At 40.2% G+C, this 18,602-nt stretch overlaps 1 protein-coding gene across 5 annotated transcripts; it reads left to right on the top strand.

Annotated features, from left to right (window-relative positions):
* The first annotated feature begins 886 nt into the window (after positions 1 to 886).
* Positions 887 to 18,375, top strand: MDM2 (MDM2 proto-oncogene). 5 transcript variants are annotated; one of them, XM_084878910.1, is made up of 12 exons: positions 907 to 1,120; positions 1,714 to 1,800; positions 1,904 to 1,988; positions 3,083 to 3,157; positions 3,485 to 3,618; positions 5,713 to 5,762; positions 8,567 to 8,634; positions 8,757 to 8,853; positions 9,800 to 9,960; positions 12,251 to 12,406; positions 13,036 to 13,113; positions 16,912 to 18,375. In XM_084878910.1, the coding sequence occupies exons 3-12, from the start codon at positions 1,908 to 1,910 to the stop codon at positions 17,488 to 17,490; spliced, it is 1,479 nt and encodes a 492-aa protein (XP_084735036.1). In that variant the 5' UTR covers positions 907 to 1,120; positions 1,714 to 1,800; positions 1,904 to 1,907; the 3' UTR covers positions 17,491 to 18,375. The 5 variants fall into 5 exon arrangements, with proteins under 5 accessions (XP_084735037.1, XP_084735036.1, XP_084735035.1 ...); XM_084878912.1 differs by having other exon boundaries at positions 912 to 1,115; XM_084878911.1 differs by lacking the exon at positions 1,714 to 1,800 and having other exon boundaries at positions 887 to 1,120.
* Positions 18,376 to 18,602: the final 227 nt, after the last annotated feature.

Here is an 18,602-nt window from a genome sequence, read left to right as displayed (position 1 = left end):
AGTTTTAAAAACCACCAAAAAACCCCACCAATCATCCTTGAATAATGCTGATTAAATCAACTGAGTGGCCACTATGTTTAAGGGAAGAGTCTTTTCTAGAAAGCTAGGGCGTGGAAGAAGGCAAAGATATAAAAGGTTCTTGTTCACAAGCCAAAGAAGCTGGTCTTTGCCAATGGTCGCGCTTTCCAGGTTGAACCCACTCAGTTCTTATGTCCTCCTTCATGTTTGAGATTGCCACGTCAGTGTACCCAAAGGGGCAGGTCGGTGGGTCGGTATTGAGTGCTGAACACATTTATATTTTTAATGGGTATGATGAACGCATATATTATATACACAAAGCCAAATACTCTAGAATCATACAATGAGAAGTAACCCCTCTTCCTCACCCCGCCAGCCTCTTATTTTTGTAGCTAGAACGTTTATACGCCTCCGTGGTACAGGCCCACGTTGTGCTAATTTTAGTCGTACCTTTGGAAAAAAAACACACACACACACACAAAAACCACGCAAGTCCCCAAATAACTCCTTTGTCTACGGCTCCAGCAGCTGGCGGTGAAGGCTTAATATAGCGCCCAGCTGTTCATTCCGGTTTCTTTTTTGGTAGCGGCCCTAACCTACGCATTTGCCTGTAGTTTCCATCCCGGTTGCGAGGGGGGTAAACACATTAAAAAAAAAAAAAAAGCACAAAAAATAGCAACACAAATACGTCCCGAGCGCCGAGCGCCAAGCCGGGTGGCAGCGGAAAAGCGCGTCCGCTGGTGCGGCTTGCGGGCGCCCGGCGCCCCTTCCCCACCTGCCGGGGGCGCGCACTGACCACCGCCGCCCGCGCGGAGGCCCCGCCCCTCCCCGGCCCCCATTGGCGGAGGCGGCGAGCCTGGGACGCGCGCCGAAAGGCCCGGATGGGCCGCGGCTTCCGGCGCGGCGCCCTCGGGCGGTAGGGGTCGCCGTTTCGCAGTTTCGGTGCCCCTGGTCCAGCTCGGCCCCGCCGGGGGCATGTGCGGGCTTGTGCTTCCAGAAGCAACATGGAGCCGGAAGCCGAGCCTGAGGGGCAGCCCTGAGCCTTCCGGCCGAGGCCCTGCCGTTTCCCAGGTCAGGAGCCTCCTTCTCCGCACACAGTAAGGTCAGCGGCCGGGGCCCGCGGGTGGGCGCCCTGGGTGGAGGAGGGCTGCCACGCGCGCCCGCGGAGGGCGCCGGGTCACCTTGGGGAAGCCCGCACCCCCTTCCGGGCGCGGGAAAGCCGGCTCGGCGGGGAGCAGGTCTCCGCCGGGAAGCGCGCGGCAGTGGTGGGCTCGGTGCTGTCGTGGCCAGCCTCCTCCCTGGCGCGCAGGCGGTGTGCATTTTGTGTGCATTTTGTGGCGGGGGGCGCAGAGCGCGTGGGCTCGCGGAGGTCCTGCTGGAAGGAGGCGGGCTGGTTGCCACCTGGGTGTCAGGCCGCGCGCTCCCGGCGGGCGGGCGGGTGGGCGGAGGGCTGCGCGGGCGGCCGGGGGAGGGGGGAGGTCACGTGGGCGGGGGGCGCTGCGGCGCCGGGGCCGGGGTGGGGGTGGGGGTCATGACAGGTGCGTGTGCCGGGGCCGTGGCCCCGGAAGCGGCGCGGAGTCTGGGCGCGAGTGGGCTGGGTCTCGGGCCGGTTGACTCAGCTGGTGGCCGGGCCGGTCAAGTTGGGACACGTCCCGAGGCCGCCGTCCCGGGAGCTAAGCCCCGACTTGTCTGCAGCCGGGGATTTAAACCGTGACCTTTGCCAGCTGCGCTCACTCTGGCATTAGGCTCGCTCGCTCGCTCGCTCGCTCCCCAGCGATCCAGGTAAGGACAGATAGATGCCTTTACTTTTTTTGTAAACGCATCGCTATAGGAAGGTATTGTGTTAAGCATTGAGTGTGTTTTATCTTTTTCCCCTCCTCTTTAGGCAGATGTGCAACACCAGTATGTCGGTGTCCGCTGATGGTGCTGTGAGCACCTCACAGATTCCAGCTTCTGAGCAAGAGACCCTGGTTGGTATTTTACTTCAAAGTGTAACTTTTAAGAATATTTTTACTTTATGGTGTGATCAGCTAAATTATGTTGATACCTCACCCAATCATAGCATGGCTCTTTAAAAGAGTGAAATTCTGTGTACATAGCTTACATTCTGCTGCGTGGGCATTGCTGGGCGTGGAGTCAGAGTTACTGTAAGAAACAGTCTTTTCTTTGCTCTTTGCCACCCTGGATGTAAAGGTGAGTTCCACGGCATGCTGAGGCATGGGTGCTGATGTTCATTACGTGACAGAGGTTTTTTCTGTTTTGACTCGTTAGTATTTAACTTTTTAAGTGGTTCCTAGAAGTCACAAAAGTAATTCATGCATTGGCAGAAATGAAGAAAAGTCACAAATGAAAATTCTAGTCTTGATTTGGGGTAGCAAAACTTTGGTTCCCTTCAGTGTAGCTGACTGGCCCCTGGAATACAGGAGTAAATATTTATAAATTAGATAATTGAAATGGAGACCAACTAAGAGGCAGCATGATATAGTTGGAAGAAAATGGTGGCTTGTAATTGAGGGGCATAAGTGGCAGTCTCAGATCTGCTCCTAATTACCTTGTCACCTTGGTTTGGTTATTTAAATTCTCCATTCTTCAGGAACCTAATCTGTAGACGGAAAAGATTGGTAAAAGGCCCCACACTAAATGTTTATTTATTTTTCTTGGATTTTGTAATTTAGTTTACAGTAAGCACATAGGGGTATTTCACTTATGGCTGAGTTTGTAAGATAAACAGATGACAGAAATAACTGGAGGGAGAAAAAACATAATTTTCACTGCATTGCCATGGATACCTGTTTTGATTACAACTGGTAATAGTTGAGAAGTCTGACTGTTTGTGTAATAATTTGGTCCCAGCATTTTTTTTCAAACTCCTGAGACAGTCTGGTATTCAGTTTAAATAGTATATTACATTAGTGAAAACATTATGGCTTGTTTTTTGAAGTATAACCTCATGAGATTGTTAAATGTAGTGTCTGCTACCCTTATTGAAATTATGGACATGTTTGCAGTAGGGCTTATAGTTATGTAATAAATTTGGAAGTATAATAGCAACTCTTTTTCATAGGTTAGACCAAAGCCATTGCTTTCGAAGTTGTTAAAATCTGTTGGTGCACAAAAAGACACTTATACTATGAAAGAGGTAAGCTGAACTAAGAGTTAATGAGATAACTAATATGTTACTAGCATTTTGCTGCCTTTTCCTTTCCTAATGTGTAGTACTTAGATATCTGGGCAGTTAAGGTCTGAAAAAATATATTTCAAAGTTTTATTTAAATCAGAAGCAATGTCTCTGCATCCATCAAATTAGAAGGAAAAGATTTAAAAGCAGCTTTTTATAAGGTGGTTATTTTCGATGGTTGTGAATGTGGTTGCTGGTTTAACCCTCTTCAGATAAATATGATATTGAATGTATTTGAAACTAACATTTAATTTTTATTAATCCTCAGAAATCATATTTCTATTTCAGGTTATATTTTATCTTGGCCAATATATTATGAAGAAGCGATTATATGATGAGAAGCAACAGCATATTGTATATTGTTCAAATGATCTTCTAGGGGATTTGTTTGGAGTGCCAAGTTTCTCTGTGAAAGAACACAGGTAAATTTTTCAGTTTAGTCTATTGTAAAAAAAAAAAAAAAAAAAAAAAAAGCTGGGTAAATGTTTTAGTTCACCTGTACCCTCACTCCTTTTTTTTTTTTAAATATATTTTATTGATTTTTTTTTACAGAGGGATAGAGAGTTAGAAACATCGATGAGAGAGAATCATCGATCAGCTGTCTCCTGCACACCCCCTACTGGGGATGTGCCCACAACCAAGGTACATGCCCCTGACCAGAATCGAACCTGGGACCTTTCAGTCCGCAGGCCGACGCTCTGTCCACTGAGGCAAACCGGTTTCGGTGGAAGGCCCATTCTTAAAAGTATTGCGTGCTAACTTATTGTGCCACTGGCGCTCCTGGAAGGAAGGCCATTCTTGCACAAATCTTCATGCATCGGGCATCTAGTTATATATAAAAGATGCTAAATTTTAATTTCTTAGCAATCCTTACTAATAAGAACCTAAGTAGTCGTCATGCCGTGATGCCCTCACACTGTCACAAGATGGCCTGCACATAGCAGGCATGCGAAGGTGGGTGGGGATGGGCTTGATGCTTTGTGCATGGCACAGTGCCTGCCGGGGAGTTCCACCTCCACGAGGCGAGGCCTGCCTGCGGGTCCTGCCTCCCAGCCTTGGATGGTGTGGAGGCGCGACCCCTGGCTCTGGCCTACCTCTGGGGCAGTCCATCGAGGATCCCCGATGGGTGAACGGGGCGGGGCCTACCTCGTTGGGATGATTGATTGTGGGGCTCCTGCACTGTGACAGCACAGGTCAGGGTGGAGGATCCCCCGCACCCCGAGTGCATGAGTTTTATACACTGGGTCTCTAGTATAGCATAGAGGGTGGGGCAAAAGTAGGTTTATGGTTGTGAGTACAAGAAACACAGTTTATTCTTGTATTATTATTTCAGATGTAATTCCTGGTATTAAAGTCATCTTTGACTTGAATTCTGATATGTTGAGAGGTTACATACTAGGGAAATTGCTGACTTAGCAAAAGGATATGAAAAAGAATGTTGACTTGTGAGTTTAAGGAGCTGTATCATCAGTCTGAAGGGTAAAAAGAAATAGTTGGATTTGGCACTTCTTTCTTAACATTGAGAATTAGAAATGATGTCTTTTGACCAAACACATTCTCTAAAATCTTTGGTTTAAAAAAGCACTGGAATAAGTGAAGACTGGAATAAGTGAATTGTCTTCTTATTAAGATGTAAGTTCAGTGAGAGCAGAGATTTGTTATTTATTTATTTATATATTTACTTATTTATATTCTTTCCTTCCAGTTTATAGAACAGTGATTGGTACATAGTAGGTTTTCAGTCTGTATTTATGAAATGAATGAATATTGTTTTATCTTCAACACATTTTATTTTATTTATTTATTTTTTATTTATTTTTTAAATATATTTTTATTGATTTTTTTACAGAGAGGAGAAGGGAGAGAGATAGAGAGCTAGAAATGTCAATGAGAGAGAAACACCGACCAGCTGCCTCCTGCACACCCCCTACTGGGGATGTGCCCGCAACCAACATACATACCCCTGACCGGAATCGAACCTGGGACCTTTCAGTCGCAGACCAACGCTCTACCACTGAGCCAAACCAGTTTCGGCTCTTCAACACATTTTAAGGTCAAGAAAGAAAAGCCATTAAGTGACTGGTCAAGGGTTGATGAAAGTCAGAATTATAATCAAGTTTCTATAATGGGTTTTTTATAACACACTATTTTTTTTAGGTAGTCTATTTCTAAACACAGAGCCAGAAATTTTCTCTTTCAAAATAAATACATATGTTAACCCGCTTTCTGCATTTATACCTATTCTCTGGGATTGTGTAGTAAAGTCCAAGCAAGGCACATTTCAAGAGATGGAAACATAAAATCTTTGGAACACAGAGACTTTAGTGATCATAAAAGGTAGCTGTATGTAATCATTCTACAACTCATTATGTGCTTTTTAAGACTTAAAACATTGATATAATATGAATTCAGTGATTTAAAATTTGGTCTTTGTGCACTTAAATATAATAATCTTTTAAAAGCCTGGTTAAGGCCAGTTTGATAAATATACATTTCTTATTTTTTCTCCCTACAAGGAAAATATACACAATGATCTACAGAAACTTGGTAATAGTCAATCAGGCGGGTAAGTTAATTTTTGGATATCATAAACATATACCATGAAAATATTTTCAGACATTTTGTGTATGTTTAGTCATTTTGTAATTGTGATTCTCTTTAAAAGTTGCTTTAGTGATATGTTTAATTGTAATAAAAGAATATGATAAATTTATATATGAACTAAAACAGCAGTCCCCAGCCTTTGGACCTCATGGACCACCAGTGGTCCGCAGACCACCAGTTGTCTACTGCTAAACTAAAAACATAACACTAAGGCTCTATTGCAGATTTATGATATGTAAGCCTAAATGTCTTGTTACCTCTGTAGAGATGTGATCAAACCTGAAATGTATTGAAAGGCTTTGAGAAGTAATATATATAAATACCTAGGTAGGACCATTTGAAAGGATGGGTATTTTCTGTGTGTGTGTGTGTTTTTTTTTTCTGTTTGTTTTTTTACTTTTATAATAGACAAAGCTTTGTTTATCAATTTGTTTAGGCAAGTGATATTGTACTTTCTTGCTTTTAGACGTATTGTTCTTAACAGGTTATTTTTGGGTCACCCTTTAAATAATCTGACAAAAGCAACTGGATTCTCATTCTAGAAAAATATACATATATAGTGGTATGCTGGTAAGTGTTTACTCTCCAGGGGAAAAGGCCTGGTTTATAGTGGTTGCTGATTTCCATGGTGTAAATACTCCCACCATGTCCATTTTTAGGATACAAACCCAGAATTGGGAAGAGCGGTGTGCACAGTCTGGGTTTGAGTGATGGTAGGAGCTGGCTCCAATACACCACAGATTTCTTAAAGCCCATCCTAGAAAAGTCAGTTAAAAACTCTTCTCAAAAAACAAAAACAAAAAACTGTTCTCAGAAGCTTATTTCCCAGGATGAACAGACCATTCCTTTGTGCTCTTACTATTCTATACTTAAATTTTATTGATATGTTGCTTTTAATAATTGTTTATATTGCTTTCTTATGTCCTGTTCAGGTCTACATTCTGCATCACATACACAGTACAGTGTTTTATTAATATGGTGTTTAGTAAATGTGTTATATACTTATTCTTCCAAAGTTAGGATTTAAGACCCAGAAAAGGGCATCACCATCTATCCTATTTTGAATAGAGGTGATTAGTAGTCTGGTGACTATGTTTTACAAAGCTCTTTATGAAATCAAATGAAGGCAAATAAACAACTATAGGTAGTGTTTGCAGTTTTCTGAAGTATTGTCTCTGATGTATTCATTTATGTAAATTAATCTTAGTAGGCCCAGCCATTGTGGTTCAGTGGTTGAGCTTCCATCTGTAAACCAGGATGTCAGTTGATTCTTAATCAAGGCACATGCCTGGGTTGCAGGCTCACCCCAGTAGGGGGCGTGAAGGAGGCAGCTGTGACCAGTGGTTCTGTTATCATTGATGTTTCTCTCCTCGTTCTCTGAAATAATAAATATATATTTTTAAAAATTAGCCTTGGTAGAAGTTTGAAAAGAACAAAAAGTAAATAAACCTCGGTGGATTACTAGCAAAATTTTGTTAATGAGATGGTAGTTTGTAAGTTTCTTATGTTATTTCCATTCTGAGTTTGTTTCAGGTTTCAGTTTAGTGGCATTAGCTTTAGAACTCATATTGTTCTAATCCTTGTCATACGTAGTGCTTCCTTTCTTATTACATCTGCTTTGTAATGCCTGTTATACTAAAAATATGAAATGTACATGTACAACTTAAGTATAATACCTTGCTCATAATATGAAGAAGAAATAAACAGTTATAACGTTATATATAATTTCAAATTGTTAATGCTCAGGCCTGACTTCCCTACTAAGGTGAAAATGTCTCAGGGAGCAGTAAAGTGCATTTGATTATGATGTTTGGTAATTTCTGTAACTGAAACTGACTTTTTGAGTGCCATGTCTACACATCCAATTAAAAACTAAACTTATCTACCTCAGTGAGTTTCATCCCCTTTAGTGCACTGTCCTCCCATCCAAATCTATTCATCTTCTGCAGTTTCTGTTTTGGTGAATGGCACCACCCATTTATGCACTCAGGATGGAATCTTGGAATCCTTAACTCCTTTCTCCCTTTGCCTTGTATGTCAGACACCCTGGTTTTTATCTTTTTAATTTCTCTGGAATTCATCTTTTTTCCATGGCTTAGTTTAGATTTTAATACTTATTTATATGTATTATTGCAGTTGCTGTCCAATACTGGTTTTCCTGCCTCTGCTCTCTTTTCCTTATATTTTATCTGAGTGATTTGTCACTCCTTTGCATAAAAAGACCATTGCTCAGTGGTTGAACTATAACCAGGAGGGCACCGTTTGATTCCCAGTGGGGTGGAAGGGACATATACCCGAGTTGTGGGCTTGATCCCCAATGTGGGGTGTGCAGGAGGCAGCCAATCAATGATTCTCTCTCATCACTGATGTTTCTATCTCTCCCTCCCTCCCTTTTCCTTCCTTTCCGAAATCAATAAAGATTTAAAAATTTATAAAAAGACCATTTAGGGAAGGATTGCTTGCTGGATAAAATACTTGCTGTGCACTGGCAAGTCAGTTTTTAAAAATATTTTTTAGTTTTTAATGTGTATATTTTTTATTGATCCCCAGTAGGGGTTGAGCAAAACCTGGGCATGTGCCTTGACTGGGAATCGAACCATGACCAGGTTCATAGGTTGACTCTCAACCACTGAGCCATGCCAGCCAGGCTGGGAGACTCATGATTAATATTTGTTGAAAGGTTAAATTGTGTGAGCATTTTGTCCTGGATTATATATTGAGTAGCCCTTTCTTAATTTGTGTTTTTTTATTTTTATTTTCCACCAGAACCATCAGATTCAGGCACATCTGTGAGTGAAAACAGAGGTCACCTTGAAGGTGGGAGTGATCAAAAGGTAATTTTGAAATAAACTCATTCTAGTATAATTCTTAAAAATAGGAATGTTTATTACAGTGGGGAATTAGCTCTCTGGTGTTACAAGTTAAGTTTGTGGGTCTTTTCCCCTTGAATTCTTAGGACTCTGTACAAGAGCTGCAGGAAGAGAAACCTTCATCTTCAGATTTGGTTTCTAGACCATCTACCTCATCAAGAAGGAGAACAATTAGTGAGACAGGTAATGTGAATATTTAATTTACATTTTCAAACAACTTTTTAGTGTTAATTTTCTTAGGAAATTAATACATTTAGGTTTAATGACATTGTGTTTTTGGTTTAGATGAATTAATTTCTGAGTCTTAGTCTCAGTTTTATGTGACTTTGATGTAAAAAATGGCTTTCTGAGCAACATTTTTCTGGTTTACTGCAGACACAGTTTACTTTGCCCCCCTGGATTTTATAGTTAGCCAGTTTTCTATTCAAGATAATAGAGGACAAAGATGTAAACTCTGTTTTATTCATTATTCTTAGTCATCTTAGCAGTTAAAGTATTTTAATTGTTTTTAATAAGTGATAAAATCTCAGTGAGTTTAAAATGGTAAATAGCGTCTTAGAAATAAAAACAAGATAAAGAAAATAGCTGAACAGTTTTGCAGCTAAAAGATAGTGGAGGAGGAGGCTGTTGCCTAATCAAAAGTCATTATAACCAAAAATATATGAACTAGGTGAAAGAAGATCAATGAAATAGTTATACCCAGATTAAAATCTTGTATGTGAGCGCAGTAAGGGCAGAGGAGTCATTAAATATATGGGACTGGAACAAAAGGTTAGTTATTTTTGGGGGAGAGAATCAGTTTATATTTGTATTTATGCTGAAGTGAATTCCAGATGTACCTTCTAAGTATATTGACTTATGACAGAGAAGTCCTAGACTGTTTAATACAAGCTAGGGATAGATTAAATTGTGATTTAATGGTGATAACATTCTGAAAGAAGCTTAAAAAAGCTTTAAAACATACTATTCTGCTATTATTCTGGACAGATCCAGTGAAAATGTTAACTGTTGAAACGGAGGTTAAATTTCAGAGGAACTAAATTTCAGTACAAATAAATACTCATGACAGCTCAATTTCTAAATAAACTGTGTAGCAATTTAATTAATTTGTTTTTCCTTACATATCCAGAAGAAAACTCAGAGGAATTACCTGGTGAACGTCAAAGAAAGCGCCACAGATCTGATAGTATTTCCTTTTCCTTTGATGAAAGCCTCGCTCTGTGTGTGATAAGGGAGATACACTGTGAAAGAAGCAGTAGCAGTGAATCAACAGGGACTTCGTCAAATCCGGTAATCTTCTTGCTTAAGTAAAAAATGACATAATAAGACTTGTTTTTTAAATCTGATTTTGGCAGTTCTAATAAGCTTTCAGGTGGGATGTACATGTAGGATACACGATTACCACTATACAGTGGTAATTTTTTTATTTTTTATTTTTATGAGTTTGTTTAAGCCAAACTGGTGACATATGCCAGGGAGCAAGATCTCACTGCTCCCAATAAGTTTTTTTTTTTTTCTTTTTCTTTCTAAATAAACAAGTATAGATCTTCCCCACCCCAATCCCAGATTTAGAGAGAATGGTGTAAGAGAGCAGAGTAGCATTGAGGTGTGTTGGTAAAATTAGTACCAATATTAATAGTTACTAATGTCATCCTATATATTAGAGAATCTTGTAGGCCACTGCACCAATAGTAAGTTCAAATAAATTGGAATATAGGGTAGTCTGAGAATTTAGATTTTTTTTTTTTTTTAAATATGGAAACAACCTGGCTGGTGTGGCCCAGTGGTTGAGTATCATATATGAACCAGGAGGTCACAGTTCGATATCCAGTCAGGGCACACGCCCAGGTTGTGGGCTCCATCCCTAGTGTGGGACATGCAGCAGGCAGCTGATCAATAATTCTCTCTCATCATTATTTTAAAAAAATATAATTTTTATTAATTTCAGAGAGAAAGGGAGAGGGAAAGAGAAATAGAAACATCAATGTTAAGAGAGAATCATTGATTGGCTGCCTCCTGCACGCCCCTTAACTGAGGTTCAAGCCCGCAACCTTGACATATGCTCTTGACTGGAATCAAACTCAGGACCCTTCAGTCTGTAGGCTGACGCTCTATCCACTGAGCCAAATCAGCTAGGGCTCTCTCTTATTATTGATGTTTCTGTCTCTCTCCCTCTCCCGTCCTTTCTGAAATCAATAAAAAAATGAAAATTAAAGTAAGGGAACAAAAATTGAAATTTGATTCAGTTAGATATTTTAGTATTCTAAGACAAACTTGTGTTAAGTATTTAGAATAAATTTTTTTTACTATAGTTGTCAGCAAGTAAATTGGCAGAGTCTGAACTTTACATTTGGGATATGTAGGTCTAGACTTCAAGAAGGTCTGATACAGACGAAACTGGTTTGGCTCAGTGGATAGAGCGTCGGCCTGCAGACTGAAAGGTCCCGGGTTCGATTCCGGTCAGGGGCATGTACCTTGGTTGCCATTAGGGGGTGTGCAAGAGGCAGCTGATCAATGATTGTCTCATCGATGTTTCTGACTCTTTATCCCTCTCTCTTCCTCTCTAAAAAATCAATAAAATATATATTTTTTTTTAAAAAGGAGGAGGTTTGATACAAATGCTATGAAATAGGTGTAATATTGCATGGATGACACATATCAGTACATTTTGATTGATAAAAATTTCAAAGTATTAGCCAGGAATAAAATTCTTAAGAGATGTCACTGAAAGAAGTTTTGTAAAAATGTTTTTGTTAGCAATAGTACTTGAAAAATGGAAGATTTTTTTTCTTGTCATTTAACATGGTCTTTAAAATGTAATTAAAATTAGAACATTTATTTTTATATGACAGTGCCTCATGATCACTATTCTGGATCCGAATGATCATTTTTTAGTTCTTTAGAATAGGGGTGTCGAACTCAATCAGAGAAGGGGCCAAAATCTAAAATCCAGCCTAAATCGCGGGCCGAATGGTTTACTGAACAGTCATAAACTGACAATGTCATAAACTGACAGCGGAGTGCAGTGATGACAGCGCGGTGCGGGCCACATTGCAAGGCCTGGCGGGCTGGAATTGGCCTGCGGGCCTTGTGTTTGACACATGTGCTTTAGAATATATAAGGGACTGATCCAATTATGATATTAACCCTATTCTTGTTGCTTGTATTTGTTTTTCTTTTCCAAAGCACTGATTTTATGGATACAGATGTGAACTTTACAGTTATTATTTAAAAGAGCTGTTACTTATGTAGGCCACTAGATGGCATGAGTAGAACAAGTTTATTCAGTAGATATTTAAGTGTCTTCTATTCCAGGTTTTATTTGGCACTTGAGATACATTAGTCAAGGTAGATATGATCCCTATCCTTATGGGGAGATAGACCGTCTTGGTTCCTGGGTCAATACTCAATTGCTAAGCTCCACTGGCTGAGGGATCCAGAATCTTAATTTAGTGTCAGTGTGCAGAATAGAATTAAGGAAAAGTTAGGGGCATAGGGAAGATTTAGGAAGCTGTTAGAGGCCAACAACCAACAAGTAATGTACAATGTCACTCCCCCCCCCCCCCCCCCCCGATTTTAGGATCTTGATGCTGGTGTAAGTGAACAATCAGGTGATTGGTTGGATCAAGATTCAGTTTCAGATCGATTCAGTGTAGAATTTGAAGTTGAGTCTTTGAATTCGGAAGATTATAACCTCAGTGAAGAAGCACAAGAACTCTCAGATGAAGATGATGAGGTAGTTTTATTTTCTCTAATTATATTCTAAATGTTTTTTCATTTATTGATTGATGAGATTGAAAGAATGTATTCAGAATTCACTTGAAATACTTGAGCTTGATTTATTCAAACTGGAATATTGTTATGTGGAATTAAGGCTTTTTAGTTCCTTGTCTGTTTTATATTTTTATAAATATGCCAAGAAGTATGTAGGCCTTAATGAGCCTTGTTATAATAGTCTGCTCATTAAAAATGAAGTTCATTTTTAATGAACTTCAGTTCATTCTCTATTAATATTAATTTAATTTTTATAAATGTGACGCATGCATGCAGTTATATAAAGTCACATAGTATCTCAAGATCTATTGTCTTACATTTTTAGCTTTTTCATTGTTATTTAATACCTCCATATTTATAAAATAAAATGTTTGTACTGCATATTTTGCTTCATTCATTTTATATATCTTATCTGAGTTTTTACCATATTGGCTCAGGATTTCACTGATCTCCATTTCTCCCCCTTTACACTCACTCATTCCATTTGACTTGTCTCAGAATTTCTAATATATAGTAGCACATGCTATTCATTTAGGACTTACCATTAAGAAACCTTTCTGGTTGAAAAAAATTATGGATTTATTTTATTAGGTATATCAAGTTACTGTGTATCATGCAGGGGAGAGTGATACAGACTCATTTGAAGATGATCCTGAAATTTCCTTAGCTGTAAGTATACATCTATTTTTAAGGTGTCAAAAAATAACATTAAAATCAAGATTAGAATATATCTAGTCTACTTCCTGATGAAGCAATTTTTATAAAGTTAAAATCTTTAAAATTTTAGTCATTTAAAGTGTTTTGTTCTTTTGTTTGTTGGGTTGGAATATGTTGCTACATTTTTTTAGCTTTTTGAACTGAAACTTTTAAAGAACATTATTATGAAAGGTGATCCAAGATGGTGGTGGAATAGGTGGAAGGTACACCCAGGACCAAACAATTAAAATATAGAGCAATCAACCTGAATAACCAACTGAAGACCAGCTGAAGAGAAGTCTTATAACCAGGGATTTACAGAAGAGTCCACATTAAGACTCGAGACTCGTAGGAAGTGCAGAGAGCAAAAGGACTGACCCTGCTCCCACAGGCGGCAGTTGAGGTTCCAGGGGAGTATCTCAGCTGCAGGGGGATTCCCTGATAAGTTTAGGTTCTTAAGCCCAAGCCAGGCCCCCCGGCCCAGAGCACCAGAGCCTGGAAGAGCTGCCCATATGACATCTGGCTGTGAAAAGCAGTGGGATTTCTGTCTGCCAGGGAGAGGCAGGATTCCACTAGAAACAGGCAAATTTTGTTACACGGCTCTCAGACAGGGGAAATTTTTTCCTCACGTCCAACTGGTGCAGAGCCTTCCTTCCACAGGGCTAAATCTTGTCTTGTTTAGGCCTGATAAACTTTGCTGGCCTCACCCTGACGACTCCCTGAGGCCCTGCCCACCATGAAGGTGTGCAAGCACCCAGCAGGTGTAGCTAGACTTGACATACCCTGGGGCATTTGCTAGTGTTCTTAGACCCAGCTTGGTACCATGATTGGACGCATGTAGATATGGAGAACACCTCTCACATTGTCACTCACTAAGAACCTGTTGCATACAACTTGAGTACTGTTAGAGACCCTTTCAGTGACAGCCTAACAGGTGGAGGCAGACCTGGAGGTTCCTAGGGACTTTTGCTGACTGGCCCCTAGGTACAGTGCTGGTATAAGTAAGCCTTGGTGCACAGCTTAATCCTTCCCGAGCACGCTTAAGCCCAGCCACAAATTGTGAATCACTTTGCTGCTTTAAACAGGTTGCCCTGAGCCAGTCATTGGCAGCGTCTACCATTGACCTGTACCAGAGTTCGTGCCAAGAGGCCCCAGATCCAGTACACCCAGTGGCCAGTGTCAGACACCATCAGAGTAGGATCCAGTTAGCTTCACAAGCAACATATCCAAGAAAGATCTCTGCAGGTACCAGATTCTACTGAGGCAAATTCCACTCTGAGTGGTTAGCACCTGCACAGCAGCTCATGCTCTGTGGTCAGGATCGATCCTCACAGCCAGCCTAAGGGTTGACCTCACATATGAATAGGCCAATCAAGAGACAGTTACAACAGGAAGGCTCATGTAATCCATACAAGGGACATTCAGGAGCACCCAGCTCAGGTGATCAAGGACTCTGTGCCACAGGATCCCACAAGACACCTAGTAGAGAAGGCCACCCTACCAACACAGAGTCATAGCAGGTCTACCTAATATGTAGAAGCAAACACAAAGTGGCAGCCATAATGGGGAGACAAACATGCCCCAAATGAAAGAACAAGAAATCCCCAGAAAAAAAAGCTAAATGGAGGCAAGCAATTTACCAGATACAGAGTTTAAAATGGCTATAAGAATGCACAGGGACTTAGGAGAAGAATGGATGAAATCAATTAAGACTTAACCTAAAAGATAGTAAACATAAAAAGGCACATAGAAACCATAAAAAAGAATCGGTTAGAAATGAAGAATACACTAGAAGAAATAAACAGTAGGTTGGATGATGAAGAGGATCAAAGCAAGAAGAAAAACCCCAATCAGAGCAGCAAAAGAACATTATTATAGAAAAATTGTACAGCATACAAAATATCTCAAATGTACTTATCACCAACTTCTAATAGTTACCAACATTTTGCCAATCTTGTTGAATATAAACATTTTGTTATTAGAATATAGTAGGATTTGCATTAAAAAAAAAATCAGGACTTGCCTGGCCGGGATGGCTCAGTGGTTGAGTGTCAATCTTTGAACCAGGAGGTTTGATTCCTGATCAGAGCACATGCCCAAGTTGTGAGCTCGATTCCCATTGTGGGTGTGTGTGGGAGGCAGCTGATAATTGATTTTCATCATTGATGTTTCTATCCCTCCTTTCCTCTCTGAAATCAATAAAAATATATTTTCTGGAAAGAAGAAATCAGGACTTAGATATTGCATGCTTTACTGGGTTCCTGAGATATTTTTAACTGAATATTTGCTTTAATTTCTGTTAATGTTGCCTTTTTTGTTTGAATAGGAAATCTCATTTTTCTTTTCTGAGTTGAAACAATTTCCCAGATGCAAAAGTAAACTTTTTTGCTATATTCTATATAATAAAAGCCTAATATGCTAAGTGTCCGGTTGACTGGTCAGTTGTTCAATCAAAGCGTAATATGCTAATGATATGGTAAGGCCACTCAACCACTCACTATGATGTGCACTGACCCTCGGGGCAGACGCTCCGACCCGTTGGTTAGCTTGCTGCTGGGTTTTGGCTGATTGGGACTGAGCGAGACAGGCCAGACACGCCCTGGAACTCTCCCACAGTCCCTTCCTGACTGACTAACCTCCAGCATTCCTCCCTGGCCTGATGGTGTGCTGGTGGGGTCCCTCAGCCTGGCCTACACCCTCTTGCAATCTGGATCCCCTCAGGGGATTTCAGAGAACTGGTTTCAGCCTGATCCGGTCTGCGAGACCCCACTGGTGCATGAATTGGTACATGAGTCTCTAGCTAGAAAATAATTCAGGTATCTAAACTCATTTGATACCAAGTTGAGTAAAATGTTTCAGATATAGATCTTGCAAATTTTTGGACTTTTTGAAGTATCTCAACTCCTGATATTATAAAACCTTTGTCTTTGGTTTTATCACTTTAACAACTTGAAAGAACCAAGGTGGGAGAATGAACATTCTCCACCCTTCTTGCTACTGTATTATGTTATTTGTTAGGCAGTTTAGAAATGGTACATTATTCATGGCAAGATAGGCAGGACCTTTGGTGGCAACTGTTACGTGTACAGGGTCCTCAGGGAAAACCATGCTTCAGTTAAGATAGGGAGAGAAGGATGTGTTTAGTGAAGAGGCTGAAGATGGAAAGTTTTGGGTAATAAGTTAGGATAAAGAAAAAGCAGTGAGCAGTTAGAGTGAGAACACAGGAAAGGATAAACAAGTATAAAAGGCATACATTTTGGATAGTGACAGTGATGACAGATTTTAGCTCACAGTGATTATTGAAGAATGTTTCCACATTGCTTTTGTGGGTGAAGTTAGGGAACTCTCAGCTGCGCCCTGAGTTTTAGAGCACTGCTGAGGGAGTCCATGGCAGATTGAGAGAGCTTCATCTAGATTGATGGGTGGACTCTGGCACAGAATCCTGGATTGAGCCTTTAAGGGAGTGGAGTGATTACAAGTCTCATTCCAGATGGTAATTGATGCCGTGGCCCTTGTTTCAACTCAGAACCAACTGTGTATCTGTGTCCTCCCAACAGATAATTTGAGGTGCATGGTTAAGAGGTTAGCTGGGGAAAAAAAAGTACTTAAAAATCTCATACTTGCGGAAAGACTGTTTAAATATTGAATGTTTTCTATTAAACATGAAATGCTGAAAATTAGGCCTTGTGATACATTTTACCTAGACATATTAAAGTTAGTGTTAAAATGACTAGTCATTAGAGGGTAACAGATTGTCTTATTTCATTGAAGGACTATTGGAAGTGTACTTCATGCAATGAAATGAATCCTCCCCTGCCATCACATTGCAACAGATGTTGGGCCCTTCGTGAGAACTGGCTTCCTGAAGACAAAGGGAAAGAAAAAGGAAAAGGAAGCATGCCTGAGGAAACCAAACTAGAAAACTCAACACAAGTAGAAGAGGGCTTTGATGTCCCTGATTGTAAAAAAAGTACAGTGAATGATTCCCAAGAATCATGTTTTGAGGAAAATCATGAAGAGATCACCCAAGCCTCCCAATCCCAAGAAAGTGAGGACTATTCTCAGCCATCAACTTCTGGTAGCATCATTTATAGCAGCCAAGAAGATGTCAAAGAGTATGAGAGGGAAGAAACACAAGACAAAGAAAGTGTGGAATCTAATTTTCCCAATAATGCCGTCGAACCTTGTGTGATTTGCCAAGGCCGACCTAAAAATGGTTGCATCGTCCATGGCAAGACAGGACATCTTATGGCATGCTTTACATGTGCAAAAAAGCTAAAAAAAAGAAATAAGCCCTGTCCAGTGTGTAGACAACCAATTCAAATGATTGTGCTAACTTATTTCTCCTAGTTGACCTACCTATAAAAGTAGAATTATGCTATATAATAAAGAGGTAATAGGCAAATGGTCATTACGCCGTAACACAGGGCAGCGAGCTACAAGCGTGGAGAGCTACAGGAGGGCGAGACAGCAAGCTACCTGCTGTGGAGAACTGAGCGGCGGTGGGCCGCGCCAGCTGAGGCAAGCAGCATCGAGCTACACACGCATGGATTTGTGCACAGGACCACTAGTATAATTCTAACTATATAACTAAAAATTTAGAGTGAAATATTTTTTTACATGTATAAAAAATTATAGTACATGTAGGTTTGTTTTGTGTAATATCTCTACTTTGCAAGTGGGAAAATTTCACTTCTGTTTATATTTTATATTTAAGTTTTAATGTAATTTTAACTGAATATATAGCTCATTCTTTACCCTTGGCCTTTATTTTAATAATAATTTCTTTCTCTTAAATGAGAAGTTTCTGAATTAGAAATAGTGAATTGTCCTGGAAGGGATGTAGCCTGGACGCAGGAAGGAGAGTTAAGGTTAACTAGCCACGTGCCATTTGTCGGCATGAAAAGTCCCTATTGTAATTTCTTTGCGTCATCTACAAAACTACATTTTTGAGGCCAAGAACTTCTGGGATACACTTATAGGTGCTCAGTAAGAATTTATTTATTTATTAATCTTTATTGTTCAGATTATTACAGATGTTCCCCCACCCCATAGCTTCCTCCCATCCGGTTCCCACCCCACCCCAGGCCCTTGTCCCCACACTGTCCTTGTCCATAGGTATAAGATCTTTGTCCATTCTCTTCTGTACCCCCACACCCCCTTTCCCCCCAAGAATTGTCAGTCTGCTCCCTTTCCATGCCCCTGATTATATTAAACTCACCAGTTTATTCTGTTCATCAGATTTTTATTCACTTGATTTTTAGATTCACTTGTTGATAAATATGTATTTGCTGTCACTTTGTTCATAATTTTTTGTCTTTACCTTTTTCTTCTTCCTCTTAAGGAATATCCTTCAACATTTCATATAATACTGGTTTGGTGCTGGTGAACTCCTTTAGCTTTTTCTTGTCTGTGAAGCTCTTTATCTGACCTTCAATTCTGAATTATAGCCTTGCTGGGAA

The sequence above is a fragment of the Pipistrellus hanaki genome, assembly GCF_964339955.1.
Source record: "Pipistrellus hanaki genome assembly, chromosome: 3".
NCBI classification, from domain to species: Eukaryota; Metazoa; Chordata; class Mammalia; order Chiroptera; family Vespertilionidae; genus Pipistrellus; species Pipistrellus hanaki.
This window is presented reverse-complemented; position numbering and strand designations above follow the sequence as displayed.

Excerpts from the sequence above, each read along its gene's own strand:
- MDM2 (XM_084878908.1), top strand. The coding sequence starts at position 994 with ATGTGCGGGCTTGTGCTTCCAGAAGCAACATGGAGCCGGAAGCCGAGC. Across the intron at positions 12,407-13,035 it reads TCTCAGATGAAGATGATGAG|GTATATCAAGTTACTGTGTA; the intron begins GTAGTTTTATTT and ends TTATTTTATTAG. Across the intron at positions 13,114-16,911 it reads ATCCTGAAATTTCCTTAGCT|GACTATTGGAAGTGTACTTC; the intron begins GTAAGTATACAT and ends ATTTCATTGAAG.